The sequence below is a fragment of the Amphiprion ocellaris genome, chromosome 10 (genome assembly GCF_022539595.1).
Source record: "Amphiprion ocellaris isolate individual 3 ecotype Okinawa chromosome 10, ASM2253959v1, whole genome shotgun sequence".
NCBI classification, from domain to species: Eukaryota; Metazoa; Chordata; class Actinopteri; family Pomacentridae; genus Amphiprion; species Amphiprion ocellaris.
In genome coordinates this window covers 11,161,794-11,187,993 of record NC_072775.1, presented here as the reverse complement: position 1 = coordinate 11,187,993, position 26,200 = coordinate 11,161,794, and the positions used below count along the sequence as shown (strand labels likewise).

The following is a 26,200-nucleotide window of genomic DNA, read 5'->3' as shown; positions in this document are numbered from 1 at the left end:
CAGGATAAAAGTGAAGCATCACTTAATCTAAACCACTCCATGCCGCTGTTGAAGAAGCTGGGTTTCCCTGTGAAGGCTGCACTAACGCTGAACTCTGGGAGTCACAGCAATGGTTCATACTTTTACGTATTCAACAGCAGTGGGGGAAGTCAAAAGGTAAGGGCAGTTTTTCAAATGATTTTTGGTGAAATGCACTTCTAAAGCACTGAAGCTTAAAGTCCAGGACCATAATAGCGCATGCAGACAGGTGACAAATTATAGAAATCAAGCAAATGAAGACGCTTCCACACAGCTGAATGTTACACCAGATTATAACCTCACTGTATCTGCATCTGCAACTTGTTATTGCTCTGCACCACCAGTTTCAAAATAATAAAAAATTGGACATCTTTAAGGAATAGTTTTCATCCCCCCCAGTAAAAAATAAACTCCAGAGATTTGAAGAATTAATGCAAAGAAACTGAAGCTTTTCTGGCAGCAACAGTGTGTCAAGACCCTACGAAGATGTTTCATGTTGGTTTTATGTCTCATTTGTCAGACCAGACAAAATCTATTTCACTCTTCAGTCCTTAGTGGAAACCAGATGGCAAAGGAATCTCAAAATGTGCATTTTTGAATTCTGTAACAAGAGCTACTGTTCACATCCTGATTTTTTTTTTTTTTTTTTACAGTTCAGTCAAGAGATGACAGTGGAGAAGACGTCTGAGACAGTGAGAGTAAAAAGTCATTTGAGGCACACAGTGAACTATCTTAAGAAACTGGGAGTCCCAGCAAACAACAGCATCCAGGTGAGAAACTCAAACACAGATGTGTTGAAGCCGGGCTGTTAGCAGCAAGTGCTAAACCCTCTGTGGTGATCGTGTGCAGGTAGAGCTCGGTGCTGCTGAGGGGAAGACGTTGACCTTACAGTCCCAGCTGGGGGGTCAGCTGGCAGGACTGAGATTTAAGATGAAAAATTTTCCTGTGGTCAAAGAAATAAGAGGAACCCTGTGGCACAGCTGGTCGTGGCTACATGACACAGGACTGCCGCTTAATATGGAGGTACAATAATATCCTGACATGGTGTTTGATAACTCATTTAACATAAATACACTCATCTTTATATTGATAAGTCGAACTTGTGTGATGCATTTATAAGATTAGTGTCAAAAATAAGCAGTTTTCCTGGATTTCTTCCCCTCCAAGGCCCTGTGTTCCATCCAGGGAGTCTTATCCCAGCTCCAGTCCAGGGCTCAGCTCACTGTGGACGGACACAAGCTGCTCACCTCTGGCCTGAACATCAGTGGTGCTGATGGACGTCTGTCTGCACGTCTTTTCTACTCTCCGCCGGCTTTCAATCAAACGAGGATACAACAGAATCTGGACACTGTGCTGACTGCTCAATTTAAAGGTCAGATCGTACTAAAAAGCTGGGTTTAATATTTGTGCACTCGGGCCAGCTTTTACTATTGTTTCCTGATGTCTGCGATATTTCTTAGGTTGTTTCTCTGCACCTTCTGAAGGTAAAGACAAGGCAATATACTTATTTCTTCATATAGAAGAGATTCATATTACCATTAATAAGGCATCGTAATTATTCTGTTTCAGGTCTGTTTGTGTTTTTTTCATTCAAATTTGAGAGTTTCACGCAACTCTTGCTTCATATTATCTTTGCCATGTTTGCCTTCAGTCCTGCCTAAAAAAGTGCAATATGATAGACTGACCAGCAGATGTCAGTATTTTACTCCACACTTGATTGAAGTCGTTAAGTGGCTTGATTTCCACATCACTAAATCGCCATGTTAACGTTGTTTCATTATGAGCACCTCTTAGTTTCTTCCTGCAAAAGCAAACGCTGCTTTAGACCAGCTGTTTCCTCCTGATGGTTGTGGAGCCCTCTCAGGTGTTATACCGTTATTCTAGATCAGGGGTGTCAAACATGTGGCAGGCGGGCCAAAATCGGTCCTCCAGAGGGTCCAATCCGACCCACAGGATGACTTACAGAGAACATATTAACTGCAAATTGTAAATTTGTAAATCTATAAATTTAAAATTATTTCTAGACCATGACAAGTTGTTTTGATCATAAAGTAAAATACTAGATTGCTCATTGTTCATTTGTCTTTTTGTCTCACTTTTGTAATATTTTGTCCTGTTTTTGTTGTCTTTTTGTCTGACTTTTGTCATTTGTCTCATGTTTTTGTCATTTTGTTTCTCGTTTTTCCTTTTTGTCTTGCTTGTGTTCTTTGTCTTATTTTTGTCATTTTGTGTTTTGCTTTATTCCATGTTTTGCATTGTTTTTGTCGTTTTGTGTTTTTTATTGTCTCGCTTGTGCAGTTAGTCTACTTTTTTGTTGTTTTGTTTCTCGCTTTGGCATTTTTGTTCTTGTGTCATTTGTGTTTTTATGTAATTTTTTTGTCTCGTTTTTGTCATTTGCCCATTTTTTGTCACTTTAACTTTTTTGTCTATTTTTTTTGTCTTCTTTTTGTTTTGTTTCATGTCATTTGTCTTATTTTTTGTCTTGTGTCTCGTTTTTGTCATTTTGCGTTTGATTTTTGTAATATTTTGTCTTGTTGGGGTTTTTTTTGTCTTTTTTTGTCTGATTTTGGTCATTTTGATCATAAGGTAAAATACTATATCATTCAGTTCCATGTACCTGTGACCAAATGTTCTGTCCCTTTGCAGAAACACTGTGATCTGGAAGTTTTAATGTGTAAATGATAAACTGAGGCATAATATTGCGTAAATTGAACTTATTTTTCTTAAGAAATTTCAGGTTGTTTGTGATATCTTTTAAAAAGATAATTTCTTAAATGTGAACATTTTCAGAATGTCCTTTTTTGCGGTAAAACAAAGGAAAAATTTTGGAGTGGCCCTTATTTATAGGTTATTATGTTCTGATTTTACTGGTGCAGCCCACTTGAGATCAAATTGGGCCGAATGTGGCCACTGAACTAAAATGAGTTTGACACCCCTGATATAGATAGATAGATAGATAGATAGATAGATAGATAGATAGATAGATAGATAGATAGATAGATAGATAGATAGATATTTTGTTTATCCAGAGGGAAATTCAAAAATCTGTCATCTTGAACAGTGCTCTGATTCCCTTTGCAGGTCCTCTGCGTAGCGCCTCATTAGATATTCACTGTCAGGACTGGAGGGTCCGAGTCATGGGGGATGCTGGAGGCTGGGGGTCACATGGAGGCACTAAGGAGGCCAGAGCCACACTGAAACACACCGTCCAAGGCCAGGCTAGTCCTGCCCTACAGGTAAAGTCAGCATGCACATTAAATACCCACAACTTTGTTCTTCTTCTCTAACCACTTCCTGCTACAGGTGGAGGCCTGGGGACGACTGACTGAGTCTCAGCTGAGATGCTCGATGGCTGTAAACCCTGAACTCAGCTCCTCACTGGCTCTCATAGTTCAAGGACACCACACGTCGCACAGGTACAGACACCGTAGTTCATTTAATCCTCTACTACTGCATTCAAAACATCTGAAAAATTAAATATGCACACTCACACACATAAATGACAGATGTTCTTTTGTCCAGCAAGGACCTGATGGTGAAGGTGGTCCAGAACATCCCTCAAATGTTGGTCTACCTGCCGTCTCAGCTCAACGTCCGATCACAGGTGGGTTCTGATTCTCAACGGCACTCCTGTTAAATTTTCTTTAAACTAGAATAAACAGTTAAACCCTGCAAAATCTGTGCACAGATATGACTTAAAGGGAGTTTACACTGCAGTAAATCTAAACCTACTCAGATTACAGATGTTATCCTGTTGCTATGTCCATATCTATCATTTGCACTGGCTCACTAAATCCTAAATCTGTTTAATTTAAATATATAATATAAAACCACCTGCAGAGGGGAGTTATTACGGTATGGTCCTGGAAGGGAAGGAGCTTGGCAGGATATACTAGGTTCTAGTATCTCTGGATCACATTGGATTCTACATTAACTTTTAACAGGCATGTTAAAAAAGTCCCAATTATGTCAAATTATTTTGCTAAATTTTAAGCAAATTAAGCCACTTCTGACAATTAATGCTACCTGGACGTTTCTACCATAGACTGTATAATAATGTAGTCTATGGTCTCTACACGGACTGATTTTTCTGGATGTTCAGCATTGCTTTACTGCTAGCAGTCACCTGTAAATAATCAGCAGCTAGATGGTTATTTACAGGTGGAACAACACTTAAATCAGTGGAATCACTTTTCAAGAAAGTCAAAAAAATTTAAATAAGCTTTCCTTATGTAATTTATGTAAGGTTCAGGGACTTGCTTACCACATTTACATGAATTCATTAAACAGATGGCAGACAGCAGGGGTCGCAACAGCACCAGGGTCACCAATAGAGGAGAATGTGAGGAGCCAGATAGATGCACCACATTTGGACAAACCTTTACTGTCTGCACAAACAATGCAGAGCTACACTATGTCATACAATACAAAGTTACATCTATAATGTGGTCACACGTGTTCAACCCAAAAACTGATTCTGAGGAAGAATAATGATCCAGAAAGCCTCATACTGAAGGTCTGTTATTTAGGTTTGTCATGTATAAACCCCTTGATGTCACAGCGTGGGGATGAACCTGAGTAGAGAGCACACAGACGAGGGACTGAGGCAAGAACGAAGGTGGATTTTATTAACAAAAACAAAGGGGAGTGCTGGACGGGGTGGGGAACCTGGTGACTGAAAATACTGAACTAAAGGGGAGGTTGGAGGGGTGACTGTACCAGGAACCGGCGGCCCAGTTGGCATTCTCCGTGGGGTAGGTAGGCGGCAGAGAGCAGGCAGGAGGGCCTCGTTCCAGGGGGGCGACAGGCGGGGTGTTTTTCAGAGCTGAGGGGGGCACACAGCAGGCAGAGACCCTCCACGACGAGTAGGAGATCCAGGAGCAGGCAACAGGTTCAAGGTGAGGGAGGGAGGAGGGAGGTCTGGTCAGGGCTGGATCCAGAGTGCAGGAGATGGGGGGCAGAACAGGTGGGACTGGGCAGCTGGGTCAGCGGAGCTAAACAGGAAAAACAGGGTTAGGCAAGGCAAGGTTTTTTTCAATGGAGAACTTCAGCAACAGTGCAAGGCGAGACAACTGACTACATGAGCAGAGTTTACTATCTGGCAGGGTGTGGCGTGTGCAGCCAGCTTTTATGGTGGAGATGATCAGCAGGTGTGCTGCACCACAGCTGCCAGGAGTTCCGCTGATGAGTGATTGGTGATGAACAACAGCTGGACAGAGCAGGAAGGTGGAGAGAGGAATAGGAGGAAGGAGGGGGAGAGGGAGGATGAGGAAGGATGAGGAAGGTCAGGTGGAGGCTGAAGCTTGGACAGAGGAGGGAACCCTGACACTTGAAGCCTGGGTGTGTGACTTTGCAGCTGTATTTAGTCCACTGCAGATGTGAGATGAAAATGATTAACCATGGTGCTAACTGCTTGTCTGCTCATAATATTTCTGTCTACTGGCATTTAAAAAGTATGGACATATATATAGGGTAATAGGGGGATTTAAAGAGAAATCAAATCTGTGATCACTTTTAACTCCACATACTGCAAAATGTAAATGATCTTTTTCTACTTGTGGACTTATTTAGTTGTTGTTTTTTTTTTTGCCTGCCGAGGGACTGAATGAGTAATTATTCTATAATTTGCCACCTTTACATCCTGTATTTTTTTTTTTTTTTTTTTTTTTTACTGATGTTCATTTCAAATTATTGTGTCTTTTCTCTATGAAATGATGACTTGGTGTTAGCATGATGTGTCAGGTGTCCCCTCTGTGTTTCCTGGTCCAGCTGAACCAGTCTCAGTCCAGTGTGGCGGGTCTGCTGGAGGTGTTGTCAGGCAGGAGGAGGTTCTGGGCTCTGGGGGAGCTGGCAGCCATTGACAGCGGATACAGACAGGCGTTGGAGGTCAAACACTCGCACCCACAGGTATTTATGAACTCACTGTGCATACGTTATAAAATATTCTCAACTGATACTTGCTTTAGACACATGCATACAATCATAACACGTCGTCTGCCTGCAGCACCCTGGATCATTGTTAATATGTAAGTAGTATATAGGTGCAAGGCATCCTCCCAGAAGGACCTGAAGAGTTTCCGTCTGCACTGTTAAAAGTGTATGTAAATTGTAATTTAAGTAGATTCTATTTATCCTTCTGCTTTGGCAGTTTACTTTTCTGGATTCTATAAACTTCAAATTAAACTTTAGACTGGTATTTTATCTTCAGCATTGTGTATATGACGTCTATATTTCTCCAAATATTTCTCTCCTGCAATTCGACTATTGTTTTTCTTGTATTCGTTATTGTTTTTTAAAGAATTGTTCTTTTTATATTGTCTTATTATTGTTATTGCACAGCCTTGAGCACATAAAATATGAACATGTGCCTCTAAAATCTTGAATTTAAAATTCATGCACAGACATTTTTCATATTTATTGGCAATATTTGTTTGTAATTCTGGTGTGAAAATTATTATTTTTTTAAACAGTCAAACAACCAAAGATATTTTATTGATAATTCAGCAGCTTTATCATTGGATGTGTTTCTACTAATTATGTAAACATTTTTTTTTTAATTTAATCAAAGTAGAGCAACAATTTTGTGACTTTAGACAGTGCACTCAACAAACACTGCCATGACGCTTTGCTGTGTATTTTTTTAATCCATATTCATGGACTTTTGGATCATTATTTGAATGTTTCTGTCTCTAAACACACATCAACACGTCATGTACCTACACTACCATTCAAAAGTTTGGACACACCTTCTCATTCAGTGGTTTTCATTTAATTATTAATACTGAAGACATCAAAACTATAAAAGAATACATATGGAATTAAACAAAAAAGTGTTAATCTACAATGTAGAAAATAATACAAATAAGTAAGAAGCACTGAATGAGACAGTGTACCCAAACTTGTGACTGGTAGTGTACATCCTGAAAGTGTGGGTTGTTGTCTTTGTTCTGCAGCTGAAGCCGCTGCCCAGGACCATCGTGCTGAGGACGGTGTACGAAGCCCGAAAATGGAGCTACCAAGTTCAGCATGCAGCTGTGTGGGGCAACCAGGAGCTCAGCCTGTCTGGTCTGTACTCTGCCCCTCCAGCACCAGAGATCGGCAACCACACACTGAAGGGTAATAAAACCCACGCAGGATCTGCAAAGCTTCCCAGATGTTATCACAGCAGCGCCACATCAGTTTTATTTTAGAGTCACAGGCCACATTAGGACTGAAAATAGATTCAAATATGAATCTGCTGTTGGGTTAACAAGTCTTGACTGAGATTCTAACTCACTACAGATTGTAAAAGTTTTTCTCTTTTGCTTGACATTAGTTCAGATCACCTGTGTTCCCCGTCTGACCAGTTTGGAGGTGACACTGGAACGTTCCCCCCACGGTCGATTGGACAGCGTTGTACTCGGCTGGACGAGACACGGACAACTGGAGCAGGTCAGACTGTACAAAGTGTGTCATGACCCTGAAAAAATGAAGAGCTTCATTCGAGCCAGATGGGTTTCCTTTATGGAATCAGCTTTTGTCTGCAGCTCAGTCTTTTGTGTCCTTTTGTGTCCCCTTGAATCTAAAATTGTTCAGTTCAATTATGATTGCTCAAGAGCAGAGGCTGACCGGTTCCTGACTAATTTCAGAACACTTAAAGAAAGAATTTGTACGAGGGCGTGACCCTGAAAGACGGCAGAACAGAACAGAACAGAACAGAACAGAACAGAACAGAACAGAACAGAACAGAACAGAACAGAACAGAACAGAACAGAACAGAACAGAACAGACTCCTGCTCTCCAACAATCTATTCTTTATCTCAACTAAAACAAATAATCCCATTAATTGTTATTTAGAGATTATTGCATTCTGAGCTGTTTCTCTTAATGATGTGCAGTTGTTGAGGTATTAACCGACACACATACAGACAGGGATTCTTTAATTTATCAGTGAAATTTGTGATAATTCAATGAGACTGAAGAGCTGATTATCTCAGACAAATAAATATCAGTACAGTGAGAGACAGAAAAAGAGCTTTTTAAGACTTTTAACTGGGATCAGCCTGTGACAAGAAGAAGCTGAATTTAAATGAAGATGTCATAGTGCTGTTAAATTGAGCTCCAGGAGAAATAGGCTGAAAGAAGAGATCTGATGCTGAATTTTCCTTTCCTCTGAATCATGCATAGATTAACAAATTGTTCTAATTTACCTTCATAAATCCAAATTTAAATGGCATTTCCCCCCTAAACTACCTACAATAAAAAGAGATGTTATATCAAAAATAAATAGAACTTTAGATCTATAAATATAATCCTGTCCATACCAGGAATTTCTGGTTTGTCTTGTGGAAAATTACAGTAACTGTTTGATGTCAGTGGTAAATTTAATATTGTGTAGAATATGAAGAGAAACAGAGTTCATTTAGCCTCTAAAGGAAAAACACAACTGTAACAACTTTATGTGGGTCAATATATATATAATTGAGGGACTTTTGAAATCCATAGGATATATCTTGCATACATTTTTATTAAAAGTAAAAAAAAAAAAAGTTTTTTATGTTCATTATGATCACATCTTTACAAATTCCATCATTATTTATTATGGAAACAATCACTTATTAGTAAAAAATGACTGGATATCACTAAAATGTCAACTAAATAACCATTCGAATTTAATACCACCACCTTCCAATTAGCTAAACATTAATAAAATGAGCTTATTCAAAAATAGTTTTGATTGTGTTCTTTTTATTGAGTTGAGATAATCATGACACATATTTCTTATTTGGCAATATATCAAATTTTATATGGAAAATAATTGTATCTGTGTCTGAAAAATCACTTTCAACTAAGGTTCCCATTACAAAAACACCTCTCAAGGAAGTGTGTTAATTCCAGTTTACATGACCTGCTCCGCATGACGTCATTTCCTCCTGAAGAAAAGACTGGTAAGACTCCAAGGCTTTCTGAGTTATTTAGTATAAAGTAGTGTGTGAGTCAAGTGTGGATTTATGGCATGTCAACAGGTTTACTACAATATCTTTATAAATAACTTTCCATTTCAATTTCACTCAATTGTATATAAAATACTTAGAAGAATCTTTCTGTAAAAATGCCATGTGGTGTTTGGTTATAGGGGGCCATGTTGATTTTAGGCCTGAAAACAGCAAAAATGTCAGCTATGTTACAAAAAGTCCCACAATTATGTATTGACCCATATATTGAACATAAAAGTCAGAAATTCCTCTTGCACTGCACTATAACGAGTAATTAAAGGGACCTGTTTCCACCATTTAATTAAATGCATGGTGACGAGGTTGAAAAGGATTTATTTTACTGATTTAGATTAGCTTTTTTAGTTGCAAACATAATTTTTATGGTTTGGGTTGACATAATAATGCTGCATCAACTTTTGCCTTAGTAAATTTTAAAACTAAATTCAAGTTTAGGTAACTCAATAAAATTAACTTGATGGCAACAATTTTGGACAGTTAAGACAGATCAATAAATTAAAATACCTTAAAGTGTTGAGGAAATGTTAGTTCAAGTAACTCAGAGTAGTTTGTTGGTTCAATATTTCATTAGAAATTGTCAGAACTCAAAAAGATTGATGTGAACTGTTAATTTTTTAAGTGTGGTCATTTAGACATGGTTCTATCTAGGTCTAAATTTAACCTACAGTAGTTTTCCATACCACCAAAAATGCTGAGTCCTCCAACAAAAACCTCTTAGATTTTAAAAATGGCATCTTCCTGAAGCATTTCACTGTGCACTGTAAAATATAAATTTAAACTGTAGATGAAGTAAAGTAGTCAAATATGATTCTCATTTATCTTTCTGCTTATCTTTCCCATTGAAATATCTCTATGATTTTTTTAAACTTGTGTTGTAATTTCGCAGAAAGTGCAGAAAAAGTTGCATCAGATGCCATCATGCTCACATTTCTTTAAAAAAAAATCCTGCCTCTTTCTTTGAGTAGGATCCCAGAAAAGGATAAATCTACTGACAATTCACATTTTATATTTTAGATTTTGGTGAAGCACATATGTAAGTTAGAAAAATGTAAAACTTTACTTAAAATGCAAACTGGTAGTTTGAGAGGAATCAAATGATTTAAGCATTTCTGACTGAAACAGTGGCATTAATATATTATGTGTTAACTTAATTTCAATAAACTTATTTCATTTGCATGTTACCAAAAGAAGTAAATCATTTAAGTTGATCCAACAATTTTCTTTATTTTTTAGATTCTTCTGTAACACACACATGCTGATCTCCACAGATGTTAAATATTAAACCTGTAAACATAAATTCATCAGCGTTTAATAAGCAAATAGATTATTAAAATTTAAATAAATGATACCCTATGAGCTTACGACTGAGTTTGTTTTCACAGTTGCTGATGACTTCATATAGGCTGCTGTAATGATTTTAATTATCCAGACTGTTTGAAGCCAATCTGCATCTGATAATGAAGTTTCATTGAAAAATCCCACAGCTTCACTAAAAGCTCAGTGTGTCAACATCTCTTTTGGTTTCACCTTTGCTTCTGATTTCTGTCGTCTGGAGGTCAAAGCTCTCAGTTTGTGGAGTCGCTCCGAGGAGACGAATGAGACGAAGCTGGAGCTGAAACAGCCTTTTTCCTCCACACTCAGTCAGCTGTCACTGCACACACTGACACACAACTCACAGAGGGAACAACACAGCAGCCACCAGGTGCACAAAGATGTTCACAGTGCTACTTGACAACACATTCATTTATTTTTTGCACACATCACACATCTAATCTCTGCATTTTTTTTCTTGCATTTGTTTCCGTGGTATTTTGTGTGTCTGTGTGTGTGCATGCAGACTCATCTGTCCTGGGAGAGTACAGTTCCTGTCAACGTCTCCCTGAGCCTGAACAAACAGTGGCAGAATAACTCCAGCAGGGGGCAGGCATGTGTTCTGCTGTCAGCTCAGCAGGTCAGTGGATCCTCAGTATTTCAAAACTATTCATGAAACAGAAGCAGAAAACGTGTATTCTTCATCTGTTTGTGTTTGTGTAGATGGAAGTGTCCTCTGTTAAAGGCTGTGTGTCAGTGGGCCGGGAGGGAAACTCGTATACACAAAATGCAGAGTTAAGATGGGACCACAGCAGTGTCAAACAAGCCATGAAGTACCAGGTGACCTGATGGACACTGAATGGAAAGATGGTTCATTTCCACAATTAATGGGTGATGTTTTAGAAGAAATCTCAGACTGTGTTGTTTCTAGAAAGACCCGCGGGGACTCCACAGCCTTCAGGTTAACGTCGGCCTGGACAGAGTGTCTCCTGTGCCTTGTTCTTCACACACACTTCAGGCAAAGGTTCAAACCAACCTGAGGGACCGGCTGGAGCACACTGTGCTGCTGGGCCTCTGCCCCCCACAGCCTGTGAGTCCACACTGTTTTCTTTGTAGGGATTATAAACACAGCTGAATATCAGATTCCAATGCATGTATACAGGTGCATCTTACATTATTAGAATATTGTACGAAAAGTTACTTTTTTTTTCTTTACACTGGAAAAAATGCCCCACTCAAAACAAGAAAAAAAAACTTATTTCAAGGAACTTTTATCTTGAAATAAGTGAAGAAAATCTGCCAATAGAACAAGTGAAAAGTGGCTTGGTAAGATTTCTTGAAATAAGATATGATATTTAGAATATTGAGATCTTAAAATTAGCTAGGAAAACTTATTTTAAGCTCTATTTTACCAGGATTGTGAAGCTTAGGTGTTTTAAAATAAGCCAGATATGCTTAAAAAAAAAAAAAAGAAGAAGAAGAAGCAGTTTGTCACTCAAAAATAGATTTTCACTTTCATGTAACCTCCTAATTTGAGATGTATTAACCCTCCTGCTGTCTTCATTTACGGGCACCAAAAAATATTGTTTCCTTGTCTGAAAAAAATCCCAAAAATCAGCAAAAAAAATTCCCCAAATTTCTGAAAATTTGCAAGACCTATGTCCAAAAATATCAATCTGCAATCACTCTGAGGTCTCAGTTATTGCCCCAAACAGAGCACTGTCTGATTGGTTACTACTAACAACCAATGAACACTGAAGGATAAATGCTGAGAAGTTGTCTTTTAAATAAACTCCTATAAAACATAAATTCACAAAGCATTTCAGCAAAGTTCAGGGTTGAATTTTGTACAATTCTTCTTGGTTACTAATAATCTTCTCCAGCTCTGAAAAAAACACATACTAACTGACTTCTCTTCCTTTACATGTGGACACATTTTGGGAATTTTAAAAGGCGTTTAACTCTAAATATGTAAGGATCAGGCTGTTTGTACTGTTTGTTACGCTGAGTGTCATTAACATTGCCCCTGGAGGAAAATGTCCTTTTCCAATAATTAGTGCTTTGTGGTCTAGCAGGCTTTAGCAGTTTCCTGATTGTGTGAAGCTTTTCATCTTTTAACTTGAACGACCTCCTTATCCAGGCTTGTCCAAAGATCTCTGTTCTGCTGGTTAACTTTCCTAAGCCGCTCTTAATGCTGTGTTTGTCTCAGACTCTGTCGTGGTCGGGGTCCCACAGGGTGAACTCTGGACAGGAGATGTTTTACACTCGGTCTCGCCTGTCGGTGACGGGACGACCAAACCACTGCAGCTTCACCTTCGCCATCACCAACTCATCCACCGCTCAGAGGACAAACATGACTCTGTTCTCTGAGGTAAAGGAAGACCACATGGTGTATGTTAGAAAATACAACACAATACAAACACTCTAATTGGAGCTAATTGGAGTTTTTAGAGGCCAGTGATGAAAGTGACATATTTTGGCGGTCCCTCTCTTCTTTGACAGGATGTTAAGGGTTAATGTTTAGCATTTGGGTTAAGATTATAATAAGGTTAGGGCAAGATTTAAAGCTGTCTCACTATCATGTCTGTGCAGCCAATATAAAGCTGGAGGCATTGAAAACTAGCTATCCTGACTTTGTCCTGGAGTACCACCTAAACGTACTTCTAATGCTCACTAATTGTGATTTTTTTTAATATCAAAGTTTGTAAATTGGTGCCAAAAAAATAAGTTTTTGTCCCAAACTGTTGGACATTCGCCTCACACAAGACGGCAAGAAGTTGCTGCATCGAACCAAGACATAATGCCACAAAACCCCTTATAAAAACGCAACAATACTTTTTTAACCCTCGTGTCGTCCTGCGGGTTAAAATTGACCTGTTTGAAAGTTTGAAAATGTGGGGAAAAAAATATATTTTCACAGTGAAACTTCTGATGTCCACATTTTCAACATTTTGGGGAAATCTTTGAAAATTTTTTTGGTAGAAAAAAAGAAATGTTAAAAATGTTTCTTAAGAACATTTATTTTAAAAATCTACCAAAATCCAGCGAATTTCACTGGATTTTGGTTGATTTTTATGTGAATGTTCTTAAAGAAAACATTAAAAGTTTGACTGATATATATGGAATCATTTAAGATATTTTTAGGATTTTTTGGAAGATTTTTACTAATTTTTTGAAAATATTTGCAAGAATTTTCTTGCCAAATTTGGGAGATTTTTTTAAAAATAGAAGTTCCAAGGGAAACTTTTAAGGAATGATTGGAATTTAGTTCCTGACCATTTTGCAAATTTTCAGAAGTTTGAGCATTTTTTTTGCTGAATTTTTAGATTTTTTTCAGACAAGGAACCAATATTTTTTGGTGCCCGTAAATGAGGACAGCAGGAGGGTTAAACAGTAGCAGTAGTGGGAAGCTGTCAGTTGCATTGACTAAAATACTGTCCTTGTAATTTAGTTTCCGTTTTGTGCTACTTTATGCTTCCACTCCACTCCAGAGTGAAATGTTGCATTTCTGCTCCAGTGCATTTAACTGACAGATTTACTTATTTTTACACTAACTTGAAATGAGATATTCCACAGTGAGTAATATAACAAGCTGATAAAATACAACATATCGTTAAAGATTGCATCAGTGGTTTCCGACTGTTTCCCGACTACCGTGTGCAGCCGGGGTCACATTTCAGAAGTTAATGAGTTGTTAATGGCTCTACAGCATATTTTCCCCTTGACATTTCCCATCTGGTTTCAATAAATTCTCCAAAGAGCCAATATTTCAGCCAAAATCCAAAACTAGGGAGCAGTCCAAAACGATAAAACAGATTTGTGTATCAGACCTTTGTTTTCTCCCGTCTTTCCTCTCTCACCCTTAGAATCTGCCTTCCCTGACTGGAAAACTGGATAAAAACTGACTCCACCTGCAGCAGCTACAACACTAACATGTTGCTGATACTCTGATGCTTAACTATTAATAATTTAATCATGTCATATTGAATAACATATCAGTCAGAGGAGCCAAATTAGGACTTTTTTGCTTTAATACTTTATTTGTTTAAGTTTAAGCGTGTGTGTTTACAGTCCAGGATGGGTAACTGGAGCGTGAAGGTTGGAGGTAATGCCTTGTCCTGGCCCCGAGGCTCAGGTCTCCAGGTTCAGGCCACACTGGACCATAGAGAGAAGATGTGGCTGAACGGGACAGTAGAGGGACAATGTGTTCAGACCACAGCCGGTTATATGAACGGTAAATACACAAGAATCTATGCAATACTTGCAATATGCCCCAAAACATCAAATTCAATGATTATGAGGGAGTTTGTCTGTTCATGTGCAGGTCCAGACCACAGTGAGGATCTCACTGTAGCAGCATGTGTGGCAACCAATCACACTTTAAAGCTGGATGTGCAGAAAAGAGATGGCAGCAGCGTGTCTGAAACTCTGGCCAGCGTGTCTCTGGGAGCAGCCAATCAGAGGCTGATGCTGAGAGCGAGCGGCTGTTTGGAGAGTTTAGCTGCAGCGGAGGTACCATCAGCACCATCACAGTTTTTATCACTTTTAGCTTCACTGCAGCGTGGCACTTTTTAACCCCCCTGTTGTCCTCATTTACGGGCACAAAAAATATTGTTTCCTTGTCTGAAAAAAATCCAAAAATTCAGCAAAAAAATTCCCCAAATTTCTGAAAATTTGCACAAAAAAAAACCTTCAGGAAGAAAATTCCAATAATTCCTTAAAAGTTTCCCTTAAAAGTTTTATTTGAAAAAATCCCCCAAATTTGGCAAGAAAATTCTTGTAAATATTTTCAAAAAATGAGTAAAAATCTTCCAAAAAATTTCTAAAAATATCTAAAGTGATTATGTATATATCAGTAAAACTTGTAATATTTTCTTTAAGAACATTCACAAAAATCAACCAAAATCCAGCAAATTTTGGTTGTTCAATGTTCAAAGATTTGCCCAAAATGTTGAAAATGTGGAGATGAGAAGTTTCACTGTAAAAATATTTTTTTCCCCACATTTTCAATCTTTAAAACTTGTCAATTGTTACCCACGGAACGACACGAGGGTTAAATCTGTTTTGGTTCATTTTGCAGGAGCGAGTTCACTATTTGAGCTCTCGGATACAGAAGAAACTTGTAGAGAGAATCAAGACATTACAGCATCTTCTCACAGAATTCAGACAACAGGTAACTGCATCACACAAACCAGGACACTTCATGCTTACCAATAATAAAAGAATCTGTGTGTGCAGTTTCTAATGCTGCGATCACGTCTGTTTTGTCTCCAGTCCGGAGACAGTCAGCTGCTCCAGGAGCTGAGCTCTGTGCCTTTTCATGTGTCACAGCGAGTTGAGGCTCTGCTGATACACAGAGACAGAGGTTTGTTGGCTCTTTGGCGGAGCAGCTCCTTGCGTCGCATCTTGTCCGACAGCCTGCCTCGTGTCCTGAGCCTACTGCAGCACGCCTCGCTGCTGGGACAGCAGGAACTGAGGAGTGAGTGCTGACAGACGACACTAACCAGCTTGAAAGCGGATCTGATCAATCAATCAAAAGTCAATCAAAATTTATTTAAAGAGCACTTTACAACAACATAAAAGAAGACCAAAGTGCTTTCCATTAGCGTGATACAACAAAACAATACAATTTGGTTACTATAAAACCATAAAACCGATAAAACCAAAGTGCAGCACAGATGAATCAGTAACATGGGACAACATGAAAAGAAAACAGTGCTAGGAGTCAAAAGGATTTTATTATCTTCTGTTAAAAAAAAAACAAACTAAAGGAGCATTTTTTTCCTCCACCACCATTTCCAACGCAACACAGTTTGATCCTTTTCTTTTTTAATGTACAAATATATCAACTGCTACATCAGCATCGGTGCCAGAATTGTCTACTGTTGTTGAGCGGATGCAGTAAGTTCCGTTGCTATAAATAAGGATGTGCCCTTTACTTGTGAAGTGAGGGAAGCACAGTGAGTCTCTGTCTTTTTTCATTTCTTTGGCAGAAATCTAATTTCTGCGAGAGGCAAAATCATAAACTTATTGTCTGAAACATTACAAGCATCTCTCCTGTCTCATTTTATTACTTACATACACTGTCTGGCCAAAAAAGAAAAGTTGCCACCTGGATTTAACTAAGCAAATAGATAAGAACCTTCCATTGGATAATTACTGCAGTGATGAATGCGTTTCAGCTGCAACAACTTATTTAACCCCAGCTAATGCAGTGAAGAGGTTCTCATTTCTTAAACAACCATGTTGGAAGACATATCCTGTGGTCATGGAAAGGATGTTAATCTGTCTCAGAAGGGTCTAATTACTGGCCTGCATCAAGCAAAGAAAACAACTTAGGAGATTTCTGAAACTACTAAAGTCAGGTTAAGAACCATCCAATACATTTTTAAAACCTGGAGGATAGTGGTGAACTATCATTTTCAAGGAACAAATGTGGTCTGATGAGTCCAGATTTATCCTGTTCCAAAGTGATGGGTGCATCAGGGTAAGAAGAGAGGCAGGATGAAGTGATGCACTCATCATGACTAGTGTCCTACCAGCCTGTGAGGGGTTAAGGGTTATGATCTGGGGTTGGTCAGGTTCAGCAACGTTATGTTCCCAAAGAATGAGGTCAGCTGACTACCTGAAGATACTGAATGACCAGGTCTTTACACCAGTGGAGTTTTTCTTCCCTGATGGCATGGACATGTTCCAAGATGACGATGCCAGGATTCATGGGGCTCACATTGTGAATGAGTGGATCAGGGAGCATGAGACGTCATTTTAACACATGGATTGACCTCCACAGAGTGCAGACCTCAGCCCCATTGAGAATCTTTAGGATATTGTGGAGAAGACTTTGTGCAGCGGTCCGACTCTCCCATCATCAATATAAGATCTTGGTAGAAAATTAATACAGCTCTGGACAGAAATAAATGCTGTGACATTGCAGAAGCTTATCGAAATGATGCCACAATGAATGAGTGCCATACTCAAAGCTAAAGACAGTCCAACAAAATATAACAGTGTGACTTTTTTTTTTTTTTTTTGGCTGAGCAGTGTATTTTTGTATAATTATATTTTTTCCAACACTATCACAGACGTTTTGTTAGGATGTCCGAGTGAAAATGTTCACTTCTTATTCTGGTTCTCTGTGTAAAAATTGATCCCAGACCTTGCTGCTCACTCTGTTCTCAGGGCCTCTGGCCACTCTGGCAGGTGTGTACCAGGATTTGAAGGGCCAGCGGCCGGAGGCCATGTGGAGGGAGGCTGTGCTGTCGTGGGCCGACAGGCTGGTGGAAGTTCTGCCTGCTCTGCTGGAAAACCCTCATCTGAGGCCGCTGTCACAGGCTGGAGTCACCACACTCAGCGTCGCCTTGGACCTGGTAAGGAAACTGGTGCCTGTTGTAGTTTTATGCACACGATTATCCCAGTTCTTGTTTTTTTTCGGACTGCCTTGGGTATGTTTTGTGCATACTTAGCTTAGATGAGCTCTTATCCTAGATTTAGGGATTCTGTGGGAACACATTAGCCAAGTAGCTGCTTATTATCTGCCATGTTTGCTGGTGTAACATTAACTCAATTCACATCATACATGTAGATTATGATCTACATATACGGTAAATAAAAGCAATGCATTCAGCAAACAGAGAGGCTAAATCCGGTAATGTTGAGTTACGTATAGAAATGAAGAGTCAAACTTGCACTGATGTTAGAATCGACCCAATTGTTGAAGTCAGTTTACAGATCCCGAGTGAAAATGTCCTTAACAGTGAGTCTCCTACTGTCCTATACCCCACATTTACTATTGCTCTCCACCATGTTGGAAAATGTCCAAAAAATAATCAAAACAAAAAAAAAAGGATGATATAGTTTTTTTATATATGACCAAATCTAAAATCTCACTCCAAGCCATCATACTAATGTGTATTAAAATGATGGAAAAGTTTTCATTAATGTGTATTAACTGTTTTCTTGTGTCTGTCAGGCAGGCCAGCATACCTACCAGTGGATTGAGACCAGGCTGGCCACGGCTCTGTCTGGAGTCAGGAAGCGACTCGCCTCTGTCTACAAATTCACCCCGGGGTACTGCAAATATCTGAGACCTGCATGATGAAAAGCTGTCCACACCCAGAGCAGGGATCTGTTCTCCATTATGTTCTCTTAAGTTCAGCCTCCAGTCAGAGCTACCCAAACTGGGACACATTTAGAGGGTGTACTTCAACAGAATTTCAGTGAATTTATTTTGGGTGATACAAAGTACATGTTGTAATACAGTTCAGACAGGACGCTGTGTCAGATTTGCATATCATGACATTTAACAAAACACAATGTGAATGATGACAAGGAGCCAGCTTTGTTTTTTAAAAGGAGGAGGAGGAGGAGGAGGTGATTTGTGGGTCTGGAGAGGCTTGTGGACGGGCGCTAAATTAGGCGTGTGAACGAAAGTCAGAATGGACAGAAAAAAGGGTTTGTGTATCATCGACTCTGTCCCTGCCACAAAGCTCCATTCACTCACATGCTTCTGAAACTAAAATTATATATAATTTAGATGTTCTGACATAATGTTAGATGTGTTTTAGATGCCTGTGAATTTTAAGAAGATCCAGAGGAAACAAAGAGCTATGTAACATTTAACTGACCCCCAAGCTTCAGAGTTCTGATGTGAAATCACTGAATGTTGAGCCTGAGCAAGACACTCAAATGAAAATTATCAGTGATAAATTTTAGTCCAAATTGTGTTGGTTTTTTTTTTCTTCTAGGGAATGTTCAGTCATTGTGTCAGTGCCGCTGCCGCCGCTTCCCTGGTCGAGGATGGCTGAAGCTGGGCTGATGGAGGTTCTTCTGGAGGAATGGCTCCTGAAGCCTCTGCTGACCGTCGCCTCTGTGAGACCCACTGCTGAACTTTATCGTCTCAAGAGGAAAATCATGGACAGCCCATTTGCACGTAAGATGGAGAGGGTTGGTTTTACAGGTTTATTGCTGTGTTGTGAATAAGTACTCAACCTCCTCCTGGATTTCTTGTTTTCGTCTATCTGTCTTACTTCTTAGAGATTCAACAGAAGGCAACTGGATTTGTCTTTTTGTCTCTTTTTGGTTCTTCAAGTTTTTTCACCTCTAATCCAAGAGGCTTTTTCAGTTCTCATTAGCAGGACTGATAGGAAGTTCCTGATATACACTCACTGGCCACTTTATTAGGCACACCTTGCTAGTAAAAAGTTGGACCCCCTTTTACCTTCAGAACTGCTTTAATTCTTCGTGGAGTACTTTCAACAAGGTGTTGGAAACATTTCTCAGAGATTTTGGTCCATATTGCCATTATACCATCATGCACTTGCTGCTGATTTGTCTGCGTCACATCCATGATGCCAATCTCCGTTTCACCACATCCCAAAGATGCTCTATTAGATTGAGATCTGGTGACTGTGGAGGCCGTTGGAGTCCAGTGAACTCATTATCATGTCCAAGAAACCAGTTTGAGGTGATTTGAGTTTTGTGACATGGTGCATTATCCTGCTGGAAGTAGCCATCAGATGGGTACACTGTGGTCATAAAGGGATGGACGTGGTTAGCAATAATACTCAGGCTGGCTGTGGTGTTTAGACGATGCTCAGTTGATACTAAGGGGCCCAAAGTGTGCTAAGAAAATATCCCCCACACCATTACACCATCAGCCTGAACTGTTGATACGAGGCAGGATGGATCCACGCTTTGATGTTCATCCCAAATTCTGACCATCTGAATGTTGCAGCTGAAATGGAGACTCATCAGACCAGGCCACGTTTTTCCAATCTTCTACTGTCCAATTTTTGTGAGCCTGTGTGAATTGTAGCCTCAGTTTATTGTTCTTAGTTGAATGGAGTGGCATCCAGTGTGGTCTTCTGCTGCTGTAGCTGGTCTTCTTCAAGGTTAGACATGTTGTGCATTCAGAGATGGTGTTCTACATTCCTTGGTTGTTAATGAGTGGTTATTTGAGTTACTGTTGCCTTTCTATCATCTCAAACCAGTCTGCCCATTGTCCTCTGACTTCTCACATCAACAAGACATTTTCATCCACACAACTGCCACTCATTGAATATTTCCTGTTTTTCAGACCATTCTCTGTAAACCCTAGAGATGGTTGTGTGTGAAAATACCCAGACCAGCCCGTCTGGCACCAACAACCATGTCACATTCAAAGTCACTTAAATCCCATTTCTTCCCCATTCTGATGCTCGGTTTGAACTTCAGCAAGCTGTCTGGACCACATCTACATGCCTAAATGCATTGAGTTGCGGCCATGTGATTAACTGATTAGCTGTTTCTGTTAACAAGCAATTGAACAGGTGTATCTAATAAAGTGGCTGGTGAGTGTATATTGTCATCCCCAACTCGCATAGCTTGTGGTCCATTAACAGCAGTATAAATGCAGTCTTATGTAACAAGACCTATAGATACAGGAGCCTACAGTTTATCAGTGTCTAAATGATAAGGAATGTTCTTTTTAGGTAGCAATGCTCACATTCTGGACAGAGAAGAAAGATGGTTTGAAGGAGGAGTAAAAGAAGCCCTCTATGTTAAACTGGAAAAGCCATTTCTAATCAGAGAAATAAAGTAAAATCTTCAAACAAAATCTTATATGTAGCAAAGACAATCTAAGCAAATGCAAAATACAAGACAGTAGAATGGCTTTCTGATGCCTAAATCACAGATGAATGAATTTGCCTGACTTGTGACACCTTTAGCAGCAACAACTGCCACCAAACCCTTCAGATAATTGGAGATCAGTCTCTAATACCATTGTGGTGGAACTTTGGCCCACCTTTCTTTGTTGAAAAGCTTAGCACTGCTACGTTGAAAGGTTTATTGGCATAAAGTGCTTTTTTCAGCATCTCAGTGGGGATCAGGTGCAGATTTTGCCTAGGCTGCTCCAGACCTTTCATTTTATTCCATTTGAGACATTCAGAGGTGGACTTACTCTTGTTCTTGGCGTCCTTGTCTTGCTGCACAACAACGGATCCTGACGAGAGATTTTAGCATCAATAACAGAAAGTAGCCCCGAAGCAGCAAAGCATCTCCACAGCGTTGCACTGCCAACCACATGCTTGACTGCACATACAATATGTCTTTTTGTGGAGTTCTGTTTGGTTTTGCCAGATGCAACAGGACCGCTGTCTTACAAACTGTTTAACTTACATTCTAGAGCACATTCTCCTAAAAACTTCACAGTTGTGGTAAAAACCCAATGAGCATTTTGATGTTTTTCTGGGTTAGCAGCTGTTCTCACCTCATGAACACCGAGCTTTATTGAGGTGAGAGAGGTCTGCAGTTCCTCTACTGTTTTCGCTGAATTTTAGTGACTCCTGCTTGAGTTACTGCCGAGCTCTTGGAGGAATTTTGGGAAGCTTCACTGTCCATTTGCAGATAGAGATCTCTCTATCTCTCTTGCAGAGATCTCTCTCACAGTGGATCTACAGAGTCCCTTAGAAATACCTTCCCAGACTGACATATTTCATTCACCTTTCTCCTTATCTTTTCTTCAATTTCTTTTGATTTTTGCCATAGAGTGCTACTGTTGACATCTTTTGCACAAATGCTCTATTTTAGTGATGATTCATTGACAAGCAGTAACCAGGCCTGACTGTGTCTAGTCCAACCAGTTATCAATGCAGTTTGGGCATTTTATTTCCTTTTTTTGTTCAGTACAGATGATTAGGGTCAATAACATCAGACATCAGTGGCACAGAATTGAGGTTGGGATCATCACAGGGTGCACCATCTCTGTGATCTTTTTTGATCATGATCGTGAAGTCCACTGAAACTCAGTGTCGGGGTCCAAAGACCAGATCAGGAGTGCGCCAACCACCAATCAGGGCCTTCATGGATGACCTGACTGTTACCACCGAGTCAGTACCAGGGAGCAGGTGGATTCTGCAAGGGCTGGAGGAACTGATTTGATGGGCAAGGATGAGGTTCAGACCTGCAAAATCAAAGTCATTGGTGCTGAAGGAGGGCAAAGTTGTGGTAAGGTTCCGCTTCAGCATCAGAGGGACACCAGTCCCAACTGTCTCTGAAGAGCCTTGGCAAGGTGTTTACAGCAGCCGAAAGGATTCAACATCTGTTCAGGAAACCCGGGGCTTCCCAGAAAGTTCAAGGCTTGGATCTACCAACCTGGTATCCTGCCTAGGATACTTTGAAATTCCCATCTCCATCATAGAGGGCTTGGAGAGGAAAGTCAGCAGCTTCCTCAGGAGGTGGCTGGGACTGCCAAGGAGCCTCAGCAGCATCGCCATCTATGGATGTAACCACTGTTCCCTCTAAGCTGCGCGCGTGCGCAATTGCGCACTGCTGACACGGTCTCCGCGCACAGAAAATCTGCGCTGCGCACAAAAAAAAAAAAAAAAATCCAACCTAAATTGTAAATAAAATAAACACATAATTCATTCTGTGCTATTTTTCAATGTGAGTCAGTGAGTGACCGGTGACTGGCTGCTGCAGCCAATGATACGATTCACATACGTATTTACCATAGACTGTATAGAGTGGTATTTACGCAGCTAATCAACGTCAGGCGTCCTTATGTGCAGCCATCGTTGTTCTCATAGATATGAATGAGTAGATAGGACACGCCCCTTTGAGCTGCGTGCTACAGCGAGGCTAAGCTAGTGGGGGCAAAGTTTCAGTGCATTCCGTTGATGTAGACGGCGTGAAAACGGAAACAAGTATGTCGTCTCACTGTGCTGCAAATTACACACTACGTCGTTCGATTGAGACAAGGAAACTTGGAATTACTTTTCATAGGTAAGAATAGTTTTTGGCTCTTTTTTCATTATGAAATCTTGTTGAGAGCTTCCAGTCTATGAGAGCTAACTAGTTAGCCACTAGTAAAATGCTAAGGCTAGCTAGCAGCTTGACAACCAAATACCAGACGATTAATAGTAGCTGTAGTATAGTTGTACAAGCAGTAGTAGTAATACTAAAAGTACAAGCAGCAGTAGTAGTATAAACAGCTGTTAGAGTCGTAGAAGTAGTATCAGCATTTGTAATAATATTACAAGTTGTAGTAGCAGTGCCAGTATCAGCAGCACTACTAGTAGTAGTCACATTGCTATTACTACCACCAATACTACCAATAGTAGTTATAAAGCCTAACTCATATATATCCAGATTACCATCTATGTTCTTCCTCCAAACCCATTTTATGATTGGGGTTACAGGCAGTTCTTTAGGATTGCTCTCAAATAATTGAAATGTTACTAAACAAGGTTATACTTATCAAATTAAATAGCTCTGGTCTCCAGTATATTGGCGAATTCGGTTATTTGTACTTAATTTATTAGCATGATTTCTTTTTAATATGTTGTGTACAGACTTAATTACTTCTCTGTCCACTTTTCTTATTCCATGTAGGTTTCCCAGAGATTATGGGTTGAGGAGGAATTGGAAGTTTGTTGGCTTAGACCTGGTGTCATTCCATCAGTGTTTAACTTCCCGGCTCATCTTGGAAGAGTACGTGCCAGAAAGACCACGACCAAGCAGCCTTGAGATCTTAGGCAGCGTCTCCCTGAGGTGGGTGTCGACGGTGTTCACGGTCAGGTCTGTGGTAATCCCTTCAAAAAACAAAACAGAAAAAAATCTAGATTATAAATCAACATGTAACCAAAGCACTCTGTGTATAACGCCATAGTATAGGATGTAGTTCAGAAAATGTCAAAGTATAGTATACTTTACTCAAGAATAACATAGTATGGCCTGTAGTTCATAGTACAGCATGTTGGCAAGGAAAAAAAACCAAAACTTAGATTATTATGTGGTTCAAAACTTATATGTTGCTAAAAAAAAACAAAAAAAACTAAAACAAAAAAAAGTCACAGTATAGTGTCAATTAAAAAAGCCTATAGTATAGCGTGTCGCCCAACAAACATCATAGTATAGCATGTCGCTCTAAAAACGTCAGAGTATAGCCTTTAGTCCACAGCTGTCAGTAGGTGAGGAGCAACACAAAAACAGTCCAAACGCTGGTTTCCAGAGGGTTAGATGAGAATTTATTTGAAAGAGTAAGTTTACAACAACACAACCTGTGAGGGGGTTAAAAACAAATGGGTGTTAGTAAAATAAAAATAAATCAACAGAACTAAAAGTGAACTTCATGTTGACATTGATGGGCATTCCAACCAGGAACAAAGTAAAAGATAATCAATACAAAAAAAACTCTTCCTGTTCACCTCTTAAAACCCAAAAACACACCGCAGTAGCACCCTAAACTAAAACTACCAATGGGTTCCCTGTTTTCCTTTCTGAACAATTCAAAGGTCCCTCTCTATCTCCCCACACATCCACCAACCACTGGAACACATCTCCAAAGTTCTGCCGGGCCAGCTCAGCTTCCCCTCAGAAGAAGTGCCGCTTGGCATCGTGATTGGACTGTACTTTGGTCTGTTCCAATCCAGCTTCAGCTCCAGAGACGGCAGGCGGGACGAGTCAACGGAGGCCGGGTGGACGAAGGCATGCAGCTGAGTACAATCCAGAAAACACAGAGGAGGAGTGCAGCAGCCCAGAGCCAGAACAACCAGAGTAGCATCGTATGTCTCTTAGAAAACATCATAGTATAGCCTTTGGTATGAAAAAACGCCATCATATACATCGTATATTGTACAAATAACAAGTCAAAGCAAAGAGACATACATTGTAGAATTGTAGTAATTGTGGGCTGACTGATTTACTGATTATCAGCTATTTTATTTTTTACTGATTTACGGTAATAAATACATTTAAAAATGGCGCTACTTTGGCTCTGAACCTTTATCTACCTGTGGTCGCTCTGTCTTCTGGAGTGATTTGATTGGTTATACGTCACGAATAAAACTCCTTTAACATCTGTAAACAAAACAAAAACGTATCAACAAAGTTTTCTGTTACAGTTTGTGTTCTTCTAAGTATAGATTAGATTTTAAATACTTTCAGATACTGCAAATGAATATCTACTCCAAATGTCTCACTAATAATCATTATCAGCCTTAAAAACCCACAAAACACCCCTCTGTACTCGACCACACTTAGTACAGTCCGGTTCCCCCTTCTATAAATCTGCTTGGAATCTTCCACTTCCTGTTTGTCAAAGTGGCCTTCTACCTGGACAGGTTTTGTTGGAGCTCATGCAGCAAACATTTTGGGTAACTGCACTTTAATATGGATGGATGACACTGAATTAGAGTCTGTTTTCATGAGACTGAGTTAAGATGTGTAGCTCTGTCATTAAATAGGAAATTATTTCTCAGAATTCACAGAGAAAAATCTGAAATGTTTGCTAGGTTAGCGTCCCACATGTTCTTTGGCTCAGCTAAAGCTAACTCTCTCCAACTTCTGGATCTCCTGAGTTGCTTGTTGTTAAAATATCTTGCTAGAGGTGCTGAAGCTCAGAAAATCTGAGATGTTTGTTCAAAATAAGCTCATTCTCAAGTCTTATCTAAACTGTCCTCTTTTGTTTGAACTTTTCCTAAACTTAAGAGTTAATGACAGAGCAGCACATCCAGACTCAGTCTCATTTATGTAGAGATTAAACTTCAGTGTCATTCATTGATGTTAAAGTGCAGTTTTTCAAATGTTTGTTGTACATGCTCCCGACCAAACCAGTCCAGGTGGAAGACGATGTGAAGAGAAAGCTCCAGAGGATGAATATCACACATTTACATTGGAAATAAATGTCCTTTAATTAGACATTGTCATGCAAAAGTTGGATTTCCCTTTAATGATGTTCAAATCTTTGTTGAGTGTTTTGTTGATGTTGGTTTCTAAATGTTTTCTGACACTCGGCCCCAAAGATTAAAACCTTCTACGGCTCACAAGCTGCAAAAATTCACACATTATCAACTATCTTTCTGACTAAACTAAGATAAAAAGTGAAAAACTGCCTGATT

At 39.6% G+C, this 26,200-nt stretch overlaps 1 protein-coding gene across 2 annotated transcripts in view; it reads left to right on the top strand.

Annotated features, from left to right (window-relative positions):
• The window catches only part of LOC111586552 (uncharacterized), a 67,736-nt gene that overhangs the window by 31,417 nt on the left and 10,119 nt on the right, over positions 1-26,200 (top strand). For both annotated transcript variants that reach the window (XM_055014071.1, XM_055014072.1), the window contains exons 47-68: positions 4-156; positions 672-788; positions 868-1,041; positions 1,186-1,390; positions 3,100-3,254; positions 3,322-3,434; positions 3,541-3,622; positions 5,788-5,925; positions 6,972-7,134; positions 7,334-7,449; positions 10,567-10,713; positions 10,849-10,962; positions 11,046-11,162; positions 11,254-11,412; positions 12,532-12,693; positions 14,394-14,556; positions 14,647-14,834; positions 15,403-15,495; positions 15,597-15,801; positions 17,502-17,689; positions 18,292-18,389; positions 19,067-19,251. In XM_055014071.1, the coding sequence (XP_054870046.1) occupies positions 4-156; positions 672-788; positions 868-1,041; positions 1,186-1,390; positions 3,100-3,254; positions 3,322-3,434; positions 3,541-3,622; positions 5,788-5,925; positions 6,972-7,134; positions 7,334-7,449; positions 10,567-10,713; positions 10,849-10,962; positions 11,046-11,162; positions 11,254-11,412; positions 12,532-12,693; positions 14,394-14,556; positions 14,647-14,834; positions 15,403-15,495; positions 15,597-15,801; positions 17,502-17,689; positions 18,292-18,389; positions 19,067-19,251 (3,235 nt within the window). The remainder of the gene's footprint in view (positions 1-3; positions 157-671; positions 789-867; positions 1,042-1,185; positions 1,391-3,099; positions 3,255-3,321; positions 3,435-3,540; positions 3,623-5,787; positions 5,926-6,971; positions 7,135-7,333; positions 7,450-10,566; positions 10,714-10,848; positions 10,963-11,045; positions 11,163-11,253; positions 11,413-12,531; positions 12,694-14,393; positions 14,557-14,646; positions 14,835-15,402; positions 15,496-15,596; positions 15,802-17,501; positions 17,690-18,291; positions 18,390-19,066; positions 19,252-26,200) is intronic.